At 52.8% G+C, this 16494-nt stretch overlaps 1 protein-coding gene across 1 annotated transcript; it reads right to left on the reverse strand.

The window, feature by feature from the left end:
• Positions 1 to 376: 376 nt before the first annotated feature.
• Positions 377 to 11925, reverse strand: KRT79 (keratin 79). Its single transcript, XM_042946635.1, has 9 exons — positions 11330 to 11925; positions 8630 to 8850; positions 7279 to 7339; positions 7059 to 7154; positions 3040 to 3204; positions 2752 to 2877; positions 1893 to 2113; positions 1305 to 1339; positions 377 to 1028 (listed from the first exon to the last, which is right to left on the reverse strand). Exons 1-9 carry the CDS (start codon positions 11804 to 11806, stop codon positions 826 to 828), a joined length of 1605 nt encoding a protein of 534 aa, XP_042802569.1. The 5' UTR covers positions 11807 to 11925; the 3' UTR covers positions 377 to 825.
• Positions 11926 to 16494: the final 4569 nt, after the last annotated feature.

The following is a 16494-nucleotide window of genomic DNA, read 5'->3' on the forward strand; positions in this document are numbered from 1 at the left end:
GCTCAGCGGTTAAGTGACTTGCCGAAGGTCACACAGTAAGTGGCAGAACTGGGATTTGAAGCCAAGTCGGCCCAGTTCTGAAGGCCAAGTAATAGGGGATGGGCTGGTAATAGGTAGATGCTCAGTGGCTGGGTTCTGCCTTGAACAACTTAGATATTCCCTCAAGTCTCCCCCTATGAATTCCACAAGGGAGAGAGTAAGAGCCAGGCCTACAGTGGTGATGGTTATCAGTGGATGTGCTTTTAACACAGTAATTAGCATGGGGCATAATGAGCATGTGGTTGACAATTTCAGCTCCCCCGGGGCAGGAGAGACCGGAGCCACAGACATCTAGCTGCAGTTACCATTTATTGAGATACATCACAGGCACAGACAGGGGAGGTGGGGTGGGTAAATTTGGAAAGGGATTGGGGGTTGGTGGGAGCCCGGGGAGGTTGAAAGGCCTTCGGGGACCATTCCCAACTTCCCTCCTTCCTCCCCCAGCCTGCCCCGAGTGCAAAGCAGATGAGCAGAGGAACTGAGGGAAATCTAGCCTCCTCTCGGTTGTCAAAAGATCACTCCCAAAGCACTCAAATACATCATTCAAGATGGTAGCCTTAACCCCCGTCCCCCTCCCATCACATTGCAGAAGCAAGGAGAAAACCTGGGCAGATTTGAGCCTTCCCAAAATGCAGATCACGTGCAAAGAGTCTGGCATGCAAGTAACACTGGACCTGTGGTCCGGGGCTGTTCCCGCTCCTATGGAGGTAGGCAGGGAGGGCAGCAGAGGTGGGGTGAGTAGAGCAAGGAGAAAACGGCAGGAGCCCCGCTTGCGAGGCTGGGCAGCTAATACCTCCGGCTGGACGTCTTGACCGTGGTGGTCTTCCGCAGGATGGAAGTACCCCCAGAGACGGGCCCTCCCTTGGTGCTGTAGCCCACACTGGTGCTGAACCCGCCCTTGCCAGCACCCCCACTCCCGCCCAGGGACATGCCACCCCCGAAGCCGGCGGCACCGCTTCCGCACACAGTGGTGGAGTTGCCAGTCACCGCTGCAAGACAAAGGGTCTGGGTGAGGTAGGGCAGCCGTGCTGGAGGAGGGCCGGGGACTTGGAGAAACCAGTGAGGGACAGCAACAAACGCAGGCCGTGGAGCCATGGAACACTGATGGAGAAGGTGGGGCTGGAAGCTCATTCTTTGAGAACCCCCCAACTGGTCTCCAGGGGCTCAGGCGGGGGGAACATGGGCTCCTGGCCAAGGATAGATTGAGTGGACTGAGCAGAGGACGGGGCTGGGCCTGGGGCAGGGGAAGACAGCAAAATACTCACAAATGCTGACTGCACTGGGGCACTCTCCAGACATCCTGCAGAAACAGAAAGACCAGGAGAAGGGTCAGGGGTCCCCGGAGCCCAAGCGAAAACCCTCTGTCTCCCCGACTCCCTCCTTCCCACTCTCTGCCTTTACAATGGATCAACTCAGTGGGTCATCTCTCGAGCCAAGGCCCGCAAGACAAGACCAGGAGACACACGAAACACGTCGTGGCCTTTCCAGCCGCTGCTGCAGAGAAAGCAGAGCCAGGGCGAGCCAAGTGGCCCCGTCCTGCGCCGTCCTCACTTCCCTCTGCACGCACACCACGGACAGCAAACAGAGCCCATGCCGAAAGACACCCAGTTTCTGGCTGAGGGGACTTTCTTTACATCTCGTGCCTTCCCAAGGACAGAGATGATTCATTTTTTCTCAAAGCTCCAAAGGTGGTGGCACCTGGTGTTGGAAGGAGAAGGCTCACTCCTGCAGGGATTCCAGACACCCTAAGGATTACTGATGGCTGTGCCAACCGAGGAAACACGTGGCAGAAGCGGTCAAGCTCTCCCCCAGGGCAGGGCTGGGAAGCCCTCTGAAGCAGGAGGGGCCCCCACCTGCTCTCCTCGCTCTCCAGCAACTTGCGGTAGGTGGCGATCTCCACATCCAGGGCCAGCTTGACATTCATGAGGGCCTGGTAGTCACGCAGCAGCCGGGCTAGGTCCTCCTTGGCCTGGTGCAGGGCCGTGTCCAGGTCCCCAAGCTTCTTCTGAGCATCCTTCAGCGCCAGATCCCCACGCTGTTCCGCTTCTGCGATGGCAGTCTGCAGTTGCTGGCACTGCCCAGGGGATGAGAGGGGTTGGGGACACCCTCCAGGGTCATCACATCCACCTCTCTGCCCTCAAACCAGACGTCACCATCCCCCACCCACCCCACCCACCCTGACTAACCGAGCTGGAAGGAAAGCAGAAATATTCCTCTGAGAGAAGAGATACTATTACACAAGCAGGGTCTTGTAGCACCACTGGGGAAGTCCTTACTGAAGTCTAACCTTAGCCTTTCCTGCTGCAACTCAACCCAGTGCCTCAAAAGAGATAAAATAAATAATGTAACCTCACCGTTCACCAGGTGCTTCACCCTGATACGGGGAAAAGTCCTTGCTTTTTTAGCCACGCCCTAAATGGAATCAGCATCTAGGACCTGAACACTTGAACCCTCAGCCTCCTGCTCTGACCCCCTGGAGATGGGACCAACCTCCTTGGAGGACGTTGTCCCAACTGCTCTACCACTAATATGCCATGTGACCTTCCCCAGGCCTCAGTTTCCTGTCCTGTAAAAGGAGTACATTGATCCAGCGTTTGAGTGTGTCCCATCCATCAGGAAAAGAGCAGCTCTGACCCCCTCAGCATGACAGTGAGAAGGTCCCCACCTCCACCAACCCAGGCCTGACCCCCAGGCTCCCAGCCAAAGGCTCACCTGCTTCTTAACTGCATCCACCTCACCCTGCAGCCTCTGGACAGTGCGGGTGAGCTCAGCAATCTCGTTCTTAGTGTCCCGCAGGTTGTCCCCATGCTTCCCAGCTGTCACCTGCAGCTCTTCATACTAGAGACCAAAAAGGTGGCTGTTGTGAGCTGTCAGTTCCCGGCCCTCCTGGGTGACTAGGGGCCCTTCGGAGGCTGGGTGTGTCTGGCCTCAGGCCTCTCATGATGGGGGATGTTCTGTGTCCAGTCCCAGCCCATACACCTGACCGGCTATTCTCCTCACCTTGGTCTGGTACCAAGCCTCAGCCTCAGCCCTGCTCCTCTGGGCAATCAGCTCATACTGGGCCTTGACCTCAGCAATGATGCTATCCAGGTCAAGTCTGCGATTGTTGTCCATGGAAAGGATTACATTGGTGTCAGACACGTGGGTCTGCACTTGGCTCAGCTCCTGCAGAAAAAGAGAGAGCTGCCAGCGGTGCCCCTGCTCCAGGCCCCCAGGAGACAGCTGAAGGGTGAAGGATGGGGTCCCCAGGTGGCATCAGGAGGCCTGTGTTCTGCCCCAGGCTCCAGCCTAGAAGGAAAAGCATCATTCTCCCCGGCTGTGAAATGGCACTCTCATTTTGGTAAATACCATTTCTTTTTGTGCATTTACAAGTTTCCAAGAGATTAAAGAAGGGGAAAGAATGCATACTTACTGCCCTCAACCCTGGTGCCAGGCATTCGGCCAGCACGTCCACCAGTCCCTTTCATCGTCAGAAAGCCCTGGGAGGCAGGCAAGGCCATGACTGGCGCACAGGGTGCTTTTGTCAAATTGGGAAAAGTCTCCCCTCTGAGTGGAAGCAGCTGGTGGGACCCAGGGAGCTGACCGTGGGCCTGATTCGAACCCCACTCTCCACTCAGCCAGTTAACAACCTGCAGCATCATTCACGGTGGTCCTGACAGAGGTTGGTGAGGAAAGAGTCTTGGAGAAGAGAAGTGACACATCCAAGGTCATCCAGTCCTATCCTGGAGCCCAACTGGAACCAGTCAGTTGAGCGACAAATCCCAAATCGTTTCCTCTAGAATATACTGACATTTATAGACCATGGTGATATTCTTGGACCCTTCCTGGGTTTCTAGGACCATCAACTTTGACATATAAACAGGCATTTAAAGATGTCATGAACAGCAGCTTAGTTTCTGTGTTCTGGCTTTGGATTCAGCTCTATCGCTACGCCATATGCATTGGCTCCCAGCTGAGCTCTGCCTCCGTCTCTCCCATGGTCCTTCCTGCCCTGGGCTGCCAACAAACTGCCCAAACCCCAGCGCCAATCAAATACCTCATCCAGAGGCGCCAGAGTGGTTTAGTAGGTTGAGCATCTGACTCTTGATTTTGGCTCAGGTCATGACCCCAGGGTCATGAGATCAAGCCCCACACCAGGCTCTGCACTGAGTGTGGAGCCTGCTTGAGATTCTCTCTCTCTCTCTCTCTCTCTCTCTCTCTCCCTCTTCTCCTCTCCCCCACTCACTCTATCTCTCTCTCTCTCTAAAATTAAAAAAAATGTGGGATGGGTGAAGAGGAAGGGGTGAACATCCATGCTGCTCCCCAAACACAAGGCACTCTATGCTGCCTCCGTGTCACTGTGCAGGCTGGACCCTGGCTAGCAGGCCCTTACTGCTCTTCCTTTAGAATTCCTGCCCTTCCCTCAAAATTCGTCTCAAATCCCACCTCTTCTGAAGCTCCCACAGCTCTCCCAGGAAGAATCAGGCTCAGCCTGCTCCATATACCTTGTCTCTGTCCCAGCACGGCCTCACCACATGGTAACTGGAGATATAGGGCCCCCAAAGCAGGGACTTTGTCCTTCTGGTGCCATGTGGAAGCTACTCAGTAATATGTGTTAAATGAATAAGGGACCGCAAAGGAAAGAAACACTGAGCATGCAGACATGGGTCTTAGACAGTAAGAAGGCCAATTGTTGTCCATTCAGAGAAGAGGGGGTGGGCACCGTTGACCTGGCCCAAAAGTGAAAAGAATCTAGAGAGGAGAATGAGGAATCCGCAAGCAATGAATGACCATCAGTGGTCCAGCAAGGAAAAAAGTGGGGAGGCACCTAGGAAATCATCGTGATGGCACAGAACACTCCCCAACAAGTTCCATTCTGACAGGGCAGATGGAGATGTTAGAAGGAGAAAAACACAGCCATGGATGAGCCAGGGGAAATGCTGAGGTCAGCAGACAAGGGCTGTAGGTAAGCTCTAGGTGAAAAAAACAGAGAGGCAGCATTGGACTAACCCAAAACACCAATAACTCAACTGCTACGTCATTTGCCTCTTTCCCATCAAAGGGAACAATCATCAACTTAGAAAGAGCAGCATGCTGGAGAAGAAATGGAAAACCAAGACAGACACAGAGAGTATGAGAGGCCTTGGCCTTGTTGGGGATCTCAGGGGTCCAGGCCAAAGGAGCATATCCTAGAAGGCCATGGCATTGCCAAGGGGATGAACACTCCCAGAGATCCATGAGAAATATGGAGAGTAGGACAGGTTCCAGAACCCCAGACACAGCAAATGTCCTCATTTTTGAGGGGATGATATTTAGACTTTTTCAACTTAAACTTGACGTCAACTTCCTATGAACCTCTAGAAATACAAAATATAAGTAAGAGGCAAGGAGCCAGCAAGACTTCCCTAAGGAAAGGCCAAGCCAAATGGATTTCACTTTCTACTATGGTTGTCTTACTAAAATGCTAAGGGACCGTCACAGATATTGCTTGACCAACAACTTCTTGAACACAAGACAGAAAGATGTGGGCCAGATAATGATGTGGTCACCTAGATTTTACAGTAGCTGAGCCACTTGAACCATAAATTATTGATTGGTGGAGTGAGGTCAGCCTGGGAGAAAGGCACCCCTGAAGGCCTAGGTCTTGCACTAGAACTCCGTTCTTGGCCCCGTCTGCTTTAATGTGCTTACCAGTCATTTACACTGAAATGTTATCACCCCACTGAACTGAAAGTTGACCAGGTCCACAGAGAACCCAAAGCTGGGGCATCATCAATAAATATATCCAATTACCCAACTGGGTATCTCCAACATATGGATGGGGGAAATCAAGTTTCAAAGTGCCCAATAGTGTCTGGTTGCCCAGACAATGGGACGAAACCACAATGACATTTCACAGGAGAAATGGGACTCATTAACTCTTCGGTTACAAAAATTCAACGGCCAACTTCCTGTCTTTGGAAGCTGGAAGCAAACAGATACATACCTCACTTGAAAGCACTCATGTGAAAAACTCCAGGGTTTTTATTAAGGATCAAATATCATGAAGTGACTTCTAAAGATGACACATAAACTAGTGCGACATTAGGCTGCAGGAATGCAAGTCTGTAACCGCCCTCCCTACCCCCCCTGTTTTCCAAAGTCTGAGATCAGAACCCTATTTCCTCAGTTTCTTCATATGCCACAGATGGCAGCCACCTAAGCATCCTGACCTCTAAAGTGCTGCCATATGAAAGACACAGGCCACACAGATGTGTGCAGCCTGGAGGGCAGAAGCAGGGCCAATCAAGAACAGAAGTCACGGGAAGATTGAAGTCAGCTTTCTAATTTGATCAACAATGAAAATGCCTGCCCTAAAAAATAGTGAGTTCCCTGCCACTAAAAGCATTCAAGTCGAGACTACATGACTCCTATCAGCGATATTAGAGGAAGGGCTCCAGCATGAAGGGGAAGGGGGGCCATGAGGTCCCTTCCAAGTCTGAGTCTGAGATGCTAGGATCAACTCGGTTAACTTCAGCCCTCTTAGCCTGGTCTTCAAAGCCCCTTGTTTCCTGGGACCTGGCCTGGATTCTACCCACTACCCATACCTCAACTCCTGAGGCAATCTGGAATCTCCGTCCCCTCTCTGTCCATCTCTGCTCCTCCAACCCTTGCTCCATTACAAATGGTCTAGAAGGGAAATGGTCTAACACAGGAATAAGAGTCAGACTTTGAAGAAGTCCAAGAACCAGGCTTTATTTCCAGCACTGCATCTAACTAGCTATGTAACCACGAGGAAGCTACTCTGAGCCTCAGTGTCCCTGACTATAAAATGGAAACAATAATGGTATCTATATTGTGGCTTTGTTGAGAGGATCATATAAAGCTTAGCCCAGTGTCTGACCCATCCTTAGCACCTGATACATGGAAGCCTGTATTAATTAAAGGCCCAGGTTCTATATTCCCTCAATTAAATTGCACTGGTGAATTCAGATCAGACCTGCGGGGGAATCCCCAATGCCATATGTAAATGTAATTGTCTCTGTCCATTGCCATCTCACCAGTTCATAGAGGTGGTTTAGGAAGTCGAGCTCCTCAGTCAAGGTCCCTACTTTGCTGTGTAGATCCATCCGGGTCATGTACGCAGCATCCACATCCTGGGGGAAAGAGAGACAGCAGGGCAGATGCCTCAGCCCCCAGGACTCTCACCTCCCTCTGAGTCAGCCCAGCACCCTGGCAAGCCCAAAAACCACCTCCCCCACTCCCTGCCACCCTGCTCACCTTCTTGAGCACCACAAACTCGTTCTCCGCTGCAGTGCGCTTGTTGATTTCATCCTCATACCTGTTACACAGGAAGACTCAGGCCAGGCTCAGCCAGGTTCTGCCTTTTGGGACATTTAACCCACTCGGCTTTAAGCCCCGTTGGGTCCCACGTTATCTAAGAACACCTTTGAGAAGGAGTTCTGTAATACAGCCTACCAGTGAAGAAACTTGGGGTACAGTCTTTAAATATTCCTGCCCCGCCCCCCTTTGAGGAAATGGACACAGAATGTGTGCAATAATATGGCGACCAAGAGCAACTATCTCTTTGGATCAGAGCCCTGAGGAGGCTTTTATAAGAACAGGCAAAGATGTGTCCACAATGGCTCATCTTTGCTTTCACTTTCAACAGACGGGACATCTTTTAAAACAACTAACTTCTCTCCAACTGCTTTTGCTGAGACTTGAAGGGTTAGAAATTGCCAGTATCAAGTTATTGGAAAAGTTATGAAAGATTGGGCCCTAAAATGACAAATATACATATCAACTGATCATAATATGTGAATTTTATTTGGGTCTTGATTCAAACAAACTGTAATTTTTAAAACTTAGGACATGTATGGACAATTGGAAATTCATAATGAACGGATAGTCGATGATATTGAAGAATTACTCTTTTGAAAGTTTTAGGTGTGTGAGGTGCCTGGGTGGCTCAATCGGCTAAGCGTCCAACTTCAGCTCAGGTCATGATCCCACGGTTCATGATTTCGAGCCCCACGTCGGGCTCTGTGCTGACAGCTCAGAGCCTGGAGCCTGCTTTGGATTCTCTCTCTCTCTCTCTCTCTCTCTGCCCCTCCCCTGCTGGCACTCTGTCCTTGTCTCTCAAAAATAAAACAAACATTAAAAATTTTTTTTAATTTTAAAGTTTTAGGTGTGATTATGGCATTGTGTTTATGTTTTATTAAGTCAAGCTATGCAGATAGGCTCTATGAATATAGCCAGCAAATATTTGTGAATGGAATCACATGATGGCTGGGATTTGCTTCAAGACAATAAGGTAAGGGAAAAATCAAGTAGATGTAGAAATAAAACAAGATGGGCTACGAGTTAAGAATTATTAAAGCTGAGTAATGAGGACATAAATGTTCATTACACTGTCCTCCCTACCTTAGAGTTTTTAAAATGAGGAACAATACACAAGTAAGTGGGACAATTCTCCAGGACGCAATGGGTCCAGAGCCTGGACACCCAAGGGGAGTAGCTCTGTCTGGGCACTGCCCCGGGTGGGTCCCAGGAGCCTGGGAATGGGGTGATTTCCCACGCTGTCCCATCCCTGCCCCCACAAGCTCCCAGCCTGTCCAGTCCTCCTTACTTGCTCTTGAAGTCCTCAAGGAGATCCTGCACATTTCTCAGCTCTGAGTCCAGCCTCCCCCGATCGCTCAGGAGGCTGTCCAGCTGCCTCCGCAGGTTGCCCAAGTAGCTCTCAAAGAGGGGCTCCAGGTTGTTCCTGGTGACACCCGTGTTCTGGCCCTGCTCCTGCAGCAGTGCCCACTTGGTCTCCAGCACCTTATTCTGCTGCTCTAGAAACCGCACCTGAGCCAGAGCAAGAAGAGTGGTGGGCTGGTACCATTCCTCTGGCCCCAGGAGGGACCCAGGACTGGGCCCATCACCACCACCCATCCCCGACCAGGACGTCACAGGGCCAGTGCAGACTACACATTGCCAAGGGGAGGAGTTCCTGAGAATACATTCTTTGCTGGAAAAAAACAGTCCAATCCAATGACAAGACTCTAAAGAGTTAATAAACCATCAAAGCCCCAGCTCAGTCATTTGGTGGTTGGTGATGGTCAAGTCACTTCTCTCTGCATCTCCCTTTCCTACTTACACTGATTACACTGGACTAGATCAATGTTTGTGAACCCTCATTCTGCATCAAAATCAACTGTTAAAAATGCGGATGATGGGGGCACCTGGGTGGCTCAGGCAGTTAAGTGTCCGACTTCGGCTCAGGTCATGATCTCGCGGTCCGTGAGTTCAAGCCCCGCATCAGGCTCTGTGCTAACAAGCTCAGAGCCTGGAGCCTGTTTCGGATTCTGTGTCTCCCTCTCTCTCTGCCCCTCCCCCACTTGCACTCTGTCTCTTTCTCAAAAATAAACGTTAAAAAAATGTTTTTACTGCAAATTCATATATAGTGTATGTGAATGTATGTATGCATATATACAAACATGTATGTATGGACATGTGGACACGCACACATATACAGAGAAAGCAAATGTGACAAAATGTAAACATTGGTGAATCTAAAGCAAAATAAGTCCGTCAGAGAAAGACAAGACCATATGATTTCACTCATGTGTGGAATTTAAGAAAAAGAACAAACAAGAAAAGAAAATAGAGAGAGAGAGAGAGAAACCAAGAAACAGACTCTTAACTCGAGAGAACAAGCCGATGGTTACCAGAGAGGAGGCGGGTGAAGTAGGGGACAGGGTCTGAGGAGGGCACTTGTCATGATGAGCACAGGGTGATGTATAGAGCTGTTGAATCACTATACTGTTCACTTGAAGCTAATATAACACTGTAGGTTAACTGTATTGGAATTAAAATTAAATTAAATTTTAAAAATGGGTGCATCTGGGTGAAAAAATAGTTAGAAATATGTTGTACTGTGCTTGTAACTTTTCTGTAAATTTGACTTTTTTTTTTTTTTTAATTTTAACTCTAGATGCCCAGTCCTATCTCTAAAGACTTAGAAGGGAGCTCAGGGGTGGGCTCTGGGGGGCTTCTCTGCCCGGCCAACAGGGACAACCACACAGACCACGTCCTAGACTGTGATGCTGAGAGCCTGGGAGAGGTTTTTGCTTGTCTGACCTCTGGGACAGTCCCACAGGAGGACCAAAAGTCACTAGGGGAGAAGGTGAGGAGGTGGGCGGAATAGCTTGCTTCACCTTCCACCATCTGGTTTCTCCAGGTCCCACCTCCACAGCACCCCAGGCCCTAAATCACATGGCCTGGGAACCATGCATCAGGTGCACCTGCCATGAGCGGTGACAGGGCCTCTTAATGCCAAGGACCATAGGGCCCATGAACCTGAGTTTCAGGCCCACCTCTGCCTCCAAGTATCCGTGTGAGCCTGGGAAAATCTCTTGACCCCTCTAGACTTCTGTTTTCTCTTCTTTAAAATAGACACAATATCACCTATTCTGATTCCTCATGGGACACTGTAGGTTTCACGTCAGAAAAGGACATGAATGTTCTCTGGGAATCCACACATCACTGAACCAAGGTGTGGTCATCTGCCAGGATTTTCCCCATCATGGTCCCTCTACCTGGGGGGTTGGGGTAGAAGTAGACGATGCAGTGAAATGGACCTGAAAATGCCGGAGGGCAGTACAAGAGCCATGCGGTCAACCTGGAGGCCAGGGAAAGAGTCAGGATGCCCCCGATCTGGAACAGACCAAACTCTATACCCCTAGCTCTGGTGACCACCCTCTTCACCATCCATCCCCACTTGAGCTTCTTGGCCAGAAGAGCAAGTAGGAATAGAAGAGAAAGGTGACTTCTCCCAGGACAACCCCCTCTATCGCGCTGAATCACATCTTTGTCCTTAGGCCTTCTCCAAAACTGAGAGAACAGGAAACAGATGGGGCTCCTTGGATAACATGTGTGACCTTTGAGCCAGTTTCCCCAGCGGTGAAATGACAAAAGGCGATAAGGACCACCCTGTTAAGAGGAGCAGTGAGGACAGTCTGCCCCTTCACTATGTGATAGGCTGCTGTGTGACCGTGTTAATTATGGCCAGAGAAAAGGCTGCACCACAGTCAAGGTGGGCTTGGCCGCAGACCTCCTGAGCAGAATTGAGATTCACCTGAGCAATGACAGTAAGATCCAGAAGACTGTCTCCAGCCATCCACGTCTGGGCATCCCAGGCGCAGGCGGGAGAGCTCTAAAAGTCATTCTATCAACCCCACCACACTGCACATGGGCTACATCAGCCTCTGCCCAGCCCACCCTCTCTTAGGGACCCTGCTTCTACTCCAAGGGCCCCTCCCGGCCTCCTTCCACCCAGGCTCACCTTGTCAATGAAGGAGGCGAACTTGTTGTTGAGGGTCTTGATCTGCTCCCGCTCCTGGGTACGAACCCGCTGGATCTCCGGGTCTATCTCCACGTTGAGAGGGGTCAGCAGGCTCTGGTTGACAGTGACCTCCTGGATGCCTCCGGGAGGACAGGCAGGCCCGAATGTCTGCCTGCCGGCGCTCAGGCCCCCATAGGCCCCACCGCCAAAGCCGAAGCCCCCCAGGGCCCTCCCTGAGGAGGCCCCTCCAGCCACACTGACCGAGATGCTCTTGCTGCCCCCCAAGTTATAGAGGCTTCGGCTGCCAAATCCCCCCTTGCTGGGGCCACAGCGGGTTCCCCCAGCACTGCCACTGCTCCGGGACACCGCCACCGAGCTGAAGCTGGTGTGGGCCCGGGACCCGCCTCCTCCACCTGCAGAGTTAGAGCTAAAGCCTCCTTTAGTGGAGTATGTCTGCCGAGACACAGAGGACCTCATGGCTGTCAGAGGGGCCGGAGCACAGGCTGAGAGAGCTGTGAGGGAACGCAGTGAGCTTCTATGACACTGAAGGGCTTTTTATCTTTTCCCGGTTGGGCTGGCTCCTGGGCTCCACAGACACTCCTGCCCCATTGCCCCAGGAAGAGAGGGAGGGGCCCCGGGGGCCAGGGGAGTCCCCTCTCCCCCAGTGGGAGGGAGCGGCTGCCCAGTTATCACCTGCGCTCCAGAGCTGGGGCTGAGCCAAGACTGTGTGGGACAGGATGCCACCTTCTCCCCCCTGGGGCTCTCCTGACTTGGAACAGGATGATACAGTCTCCCACGGCCACCCCCACCACCCAGTGGCTGGCTTGGTCTCCTCCTACTCAGCCCTGATGGCCGCCATCAATGGGGCTCTGTTCTGTGGGATTTGGCCCAGGCCCCTGTCGTAAGCCAAGGCCCCAGGGCCCATGGCTGCACAGGCGGTAAGGGAAGGAACATTGAGCAATGGACTGGGGGGAGGGTGCCCAGGCCTGCTCCAGTCCCAGCCTCCCAACCCACGGCCTCACTGCCTCCTGGCAGGTCCAGGGTGGGGGGAACAGGTGACAGAGCGGGGCGGGAGCAGTCTGCTCTTCAGTCATACACGGGCAGATGGTCTGCTGGGTGGGGTCCCCGAGACCAGGGAGATGAGTGGGGAAAAGCACATTCTTCTAGGGACCGAAGAGAGATGGAGGGCTTTGACCATCACCTGAGACCCCCAACCCTCTGCCCTGCAGCTGAGCATCCCCAGAAGGGCCCAGCCACTTTGGAGGGGGCTGGAGGCCCCATTCGGACTGGACATAAGTACAGATCTGAGAAGTATGTGTTCAACAAAGACCACAAGAGGCCCACGAAGCATCCCAACATTCTCATCTTCCCAGCCCCCAAGGATCCTGATGCTTGAATCCCAAGGGCCGGAGGCTCTTCAATCACTTCACACAGTCCCAGGCACAGCCCCAAAGGAAGACTTGGAGGTGTCAGCCGTTAGGACTGAGACAACTTTGAGGAGGTAATTTCAGAGATGTCCCTCCTCCCCCCTTGAGCTTTTAGCTGGAAAACTGGAAAATGGGCCCAGAGAGGTGAGAGAAACTCGCCTGAGGGAAGGAGCAGACGCAGTGCTTGCCGTGCTCCTCCCACAGTGGCTGGGCAGGGAGCTGGGGCTGTGGCCACTTGTGTCCCCAGGATCCCAAAGGAAAGGACATGGCCGGCTCCACAGCCCAAGGAAGTCAGGCAGAGAGCGGGCCCACTCCAGGCCCAGGGGAGGCTGTGGGACTCTTTCCCAGGACCACTGTGAGAGGCTGCAAGTTAGGTCAAACCTAACACCCAGGAGGGATGGGGTGAAGGGCATTCAGAGAACTAGACCCTTATTTCCCAAGAGAGGCTCTTCCTCCCTGCTGGGAGCTCAGATACAAGGCACTGGGGCAAGCCAGGCTGGGACGGAATCCCCACTGAGCTGTGTGTCCTGGGGCTGCTCTCTCAACCTCTCTGGGCCTCCTTTGCCTCTGCCTATAAGCAGAGCCCGCAGGGGAAATCCTTTCAAAAAGCCTCAGCCAGCCATCCCAGGACTGAGCCATTACTTCCCACTGACCTTTGCCTGCAGTCCCGAGGCGAGGCTGTGATCACTTTCTCAGCCTCCTTTAGCTCTCCCTGGAGGGGTGTGGGAGGGGGAAGGCGGGAGGGGATGCGGGGAGTGGGGCTTCTGGGGAAGGTGGGGAAGGGAGTGATGTCAGCCTTCTGAGTCAGGGCAGCCGGGGAGGTGGGAGTAGCGTCAGCTACAAACAAACAAACATTCCACCGCTCCCCAGGAATGACAGCCTCATGTCATTGACCTGGCACGCTGAGCCAGGCTTTGTGCTGAAAGCTGGTGACAGACAGCGGCACAGGCCACCCAGGGCTTGTTCTCTGAGTTACTGCTTGGAGACATGCTCCCTCCTAGGCAGTGGGGGGGATGGGGGGCTCACGGGTCCCAACCCAGCCACCGTTGGGACCTTCTTTTTCGGGCCTTGACTGTCCTCTCTGCTTTGATACCGAACACCCAAGCTTAGACCTTCTTTCTGTGGCTTAGGGATCGCTTCCTCCCCTCTGCTGCCGCTCCAACCAAGGGCTTCTGTGTCTGCAGACTGTCACCTGCCTGGGGTCCCCCCACTGTGGCAGGACACAAGAGCAGAGGGTATGGCAGGCTGCTGCAGGAGGGACAAGGTAAGATGGCTGATGGTGTCAGCTGAGCACCCAACATAGGCCAGGCTGGGGACAGAGCAGTAGGAAAGATACGGGTGCCAGGCACCTGCGTGGCTCAGTCCATTAAGTGTCTGACTCTTGATTTTGGCTCAGGTCATGATCTCATGGTTCGTGGGGCTGGGCTCTGGGCTGATAGTGGGGAACCTTCTTCAGATTCTCTCTCTCCTTCTCTCATCCCCTCCCCCCTCAAAATAAATAAACTTTTTTTTTAATTTTTTTTTAACGTTTATTTAATTTTTGAGACAGAGAGAGATAGAGCATGAACGGGGGAGGGTCAGAGAGAGAGGGAGACACAGAATCTGAAACAGGCTCCAGGCTCTGAGCTGTCAGCACAGAGCCCGACGCGGGGCTCGAACTCACGGACCGCGAGATCATGACCTGAGCCGAAGTCAGCGGCTTAACCGACTGAGCCACCCAGGCGCCCCTAAATAAACTTTTTAAAAAAAATTTTTTAATGTTTATTTCTGAGAGAAAGAGAGAGAGACAGCGTGAGCCGGGGAGGGGCAGACAAGGAAGGAGACACAGAATCCGAAGCAGGCTCCAGGCTCTGAGCTGTCAGCACAGGGCCCAATGCGGAACTGGAACCCACGGACCGCGAGATCATGACCTGAAACGAAGTCGGACACTTAACTGACTGAGCTACCCAGATGCCCCTCAAAATAAATAAACAAACTTTAAAAAGAAAAAAAAAAAAGGAAAGGTACGGGGTAAAGAAAACACTTGCTGCCCTTGGGAGCCCTCATACAGGGATAGGACTTTCTAAACTAACAGCAATGGTTCTTATAATCAGCATTTACTGAGCACTTCCTACGTGGCAGACACATCAGTGCAGTAACACATCTCACGTCCATGATGGGTAGGCTCCGTCCACCTCCTTCCTGCCCCAGATCAGTCATCTACCTTCTAGACCCTTGTAGGTTGCTCCCTTGCTCTCCCACTTCCAGGTGGGTTGGCCAAGGCAGAGGGGATGGGGGGCAGGAGGGGGGGATCAGTAGGAGATCTGGGAGAGGAAGGGAGGACTGGTATTTCTCCCCAGCCTCTTCCATGATTACGGCTTCTTCCAAGTGATCCCCCCAAAAGTCCCTGCTCTTGTCTCATCTGTCACTCCTTCCTCCTGTCGTTCGGCTCTACACTGGGTGGCCTCCTCACCCTGGTTCTTCCAGGATTGTCCTTATTTAGCACTGAAAGCCCCACGTCTTGGAAAAAGGCTCAGTCCTGGACAAACCACTAGCCTCGCTACCTCTGGGGATGGCAGTGGCTTCCCACTGCTCCCAGCCTCTGGCCCCTCCATCCTTTCTGTGTCCTTAGCCACGCCCACACCTCCATAGGTACCCCTTTCATTAAAGTCCATTTAGCCGACCTTTCGGGTGAATTTCGTTTCCTGCTGGGACGACAAATGGCAGGCCCCTCCACCAGCCCTGTGAGGTAAGCACTGTTATTAATCTCTTTCCACGGATGAGGAAACTGGAGAGGTTCCACAGCTTGGTCAAAGTCACACCACTAGTAAGTGGCAGAGCTGGGACGCAAGCCCAGGAATCCTGGCTCCTGAGCCGTGTACCCCCAACCCCTGTCTCCCTTAAAGAAGGCTCAAAAGCTTCCTTCTCAGACATTTTTGATGGAGAGATCCACAGGTCTGAGAAAAGGGCTGACCTCCCCTTAAAACTGGGATGGGGGGGTGGGGGTGGGGAATGGCCTGACTTCCTGTGGCCAAGACCATGGAGTTTGGTGTTAGCCACATGGGGAGGGAGGAGACAAGAGGAGCCGTGCAGGAGCCGACGGGCTGCTGGGGTAGGGGCCCGGGTGGAGAAGGTGACCCTCCCCACCCTCTTAGCACCTGGCCCTGATGCCCACACACCTGGCCTCCTGCAGAGCTTCCCACTGAAGAGGGAAGAAGACTTTTCCAGTCTCATGTTCAGACAGGCCCAGTGGTGGGATGAGAGTCAAGAGGTAAGGGGACGGGCTGAGTTTCAGTCCCAAGTGCCCACCAGAGCCCCCCTGCACAAGCCGAGCAGCTGGTCCCCATCCTGGGTGCAGGAGAAGAACTTGCCCACGGGTCCCAGGCTAATGGAAAAACCTGGGTCCCAGGCAAGAACCAGACAGAGACAGAGCCAAGGATAGCTACGGGTACAGCCAGGCTGGGCCGGGGACAGAAAGGGTCTGGCGCATTCAGACCGAGGGAATTAGAGAAGGTTTCCAGGAGGAGAAAAATCCGGTGCAGACATGGGAAGAAGGAAGAACAGGGATGAGGGGCTGTGTTCAGTCAGGAGTACAGCCAATTTACCAGGGAACAAGCGAGAAGAGATACTGAAACATCAGCAGAGATGGAGGGAATGAAGGACATCCTAGGGAGCAGAGCAGAGGGCTGGAGGGAGCCCCCCAATGAGCTGATTGGGATGAGGGGTGGGATGCCCGTTGGATATTCCCAAACAGTGATC

This window comes from Panthera leo, chromosome B4 (assembly GCF_018350215.1).
Source record: "Panthera leo isolate Ple1 chromosome B4, P.leo_Ple1_pat1.1, whole genome shotgun sequence".
NCBI classification, from domain to species: domain Eukaryota; kingdom Metazoa; phylum Chordata; class Mammalia; order Carnivora; family Felidae; genus Panthera; species Panthera leo.

Coding starts and splice junctions, on each gene's coding strand:
- KRT79 (XM_042946635.1), bottom strand. CDS start 11,806: ATGAGGTCCTCTGTGTCTCGGCAGACATACTCCACTAAAGGAGGCTTT. Junction 8,851..11,329: donor TCGCCTCCTTCATTGACAAG/GTGAGCCTGGGT, acceptor GCTCTGGCTCAG/GTGCGGTTTCTAGAGCAGCA. Junction 7,340..8,629: donor CTTGAGGACTTCAAGAGCAA/GTAAGGAGGACT, acceptor CCTGTGTAACAG/GTATGAGGATGAAATCAACA.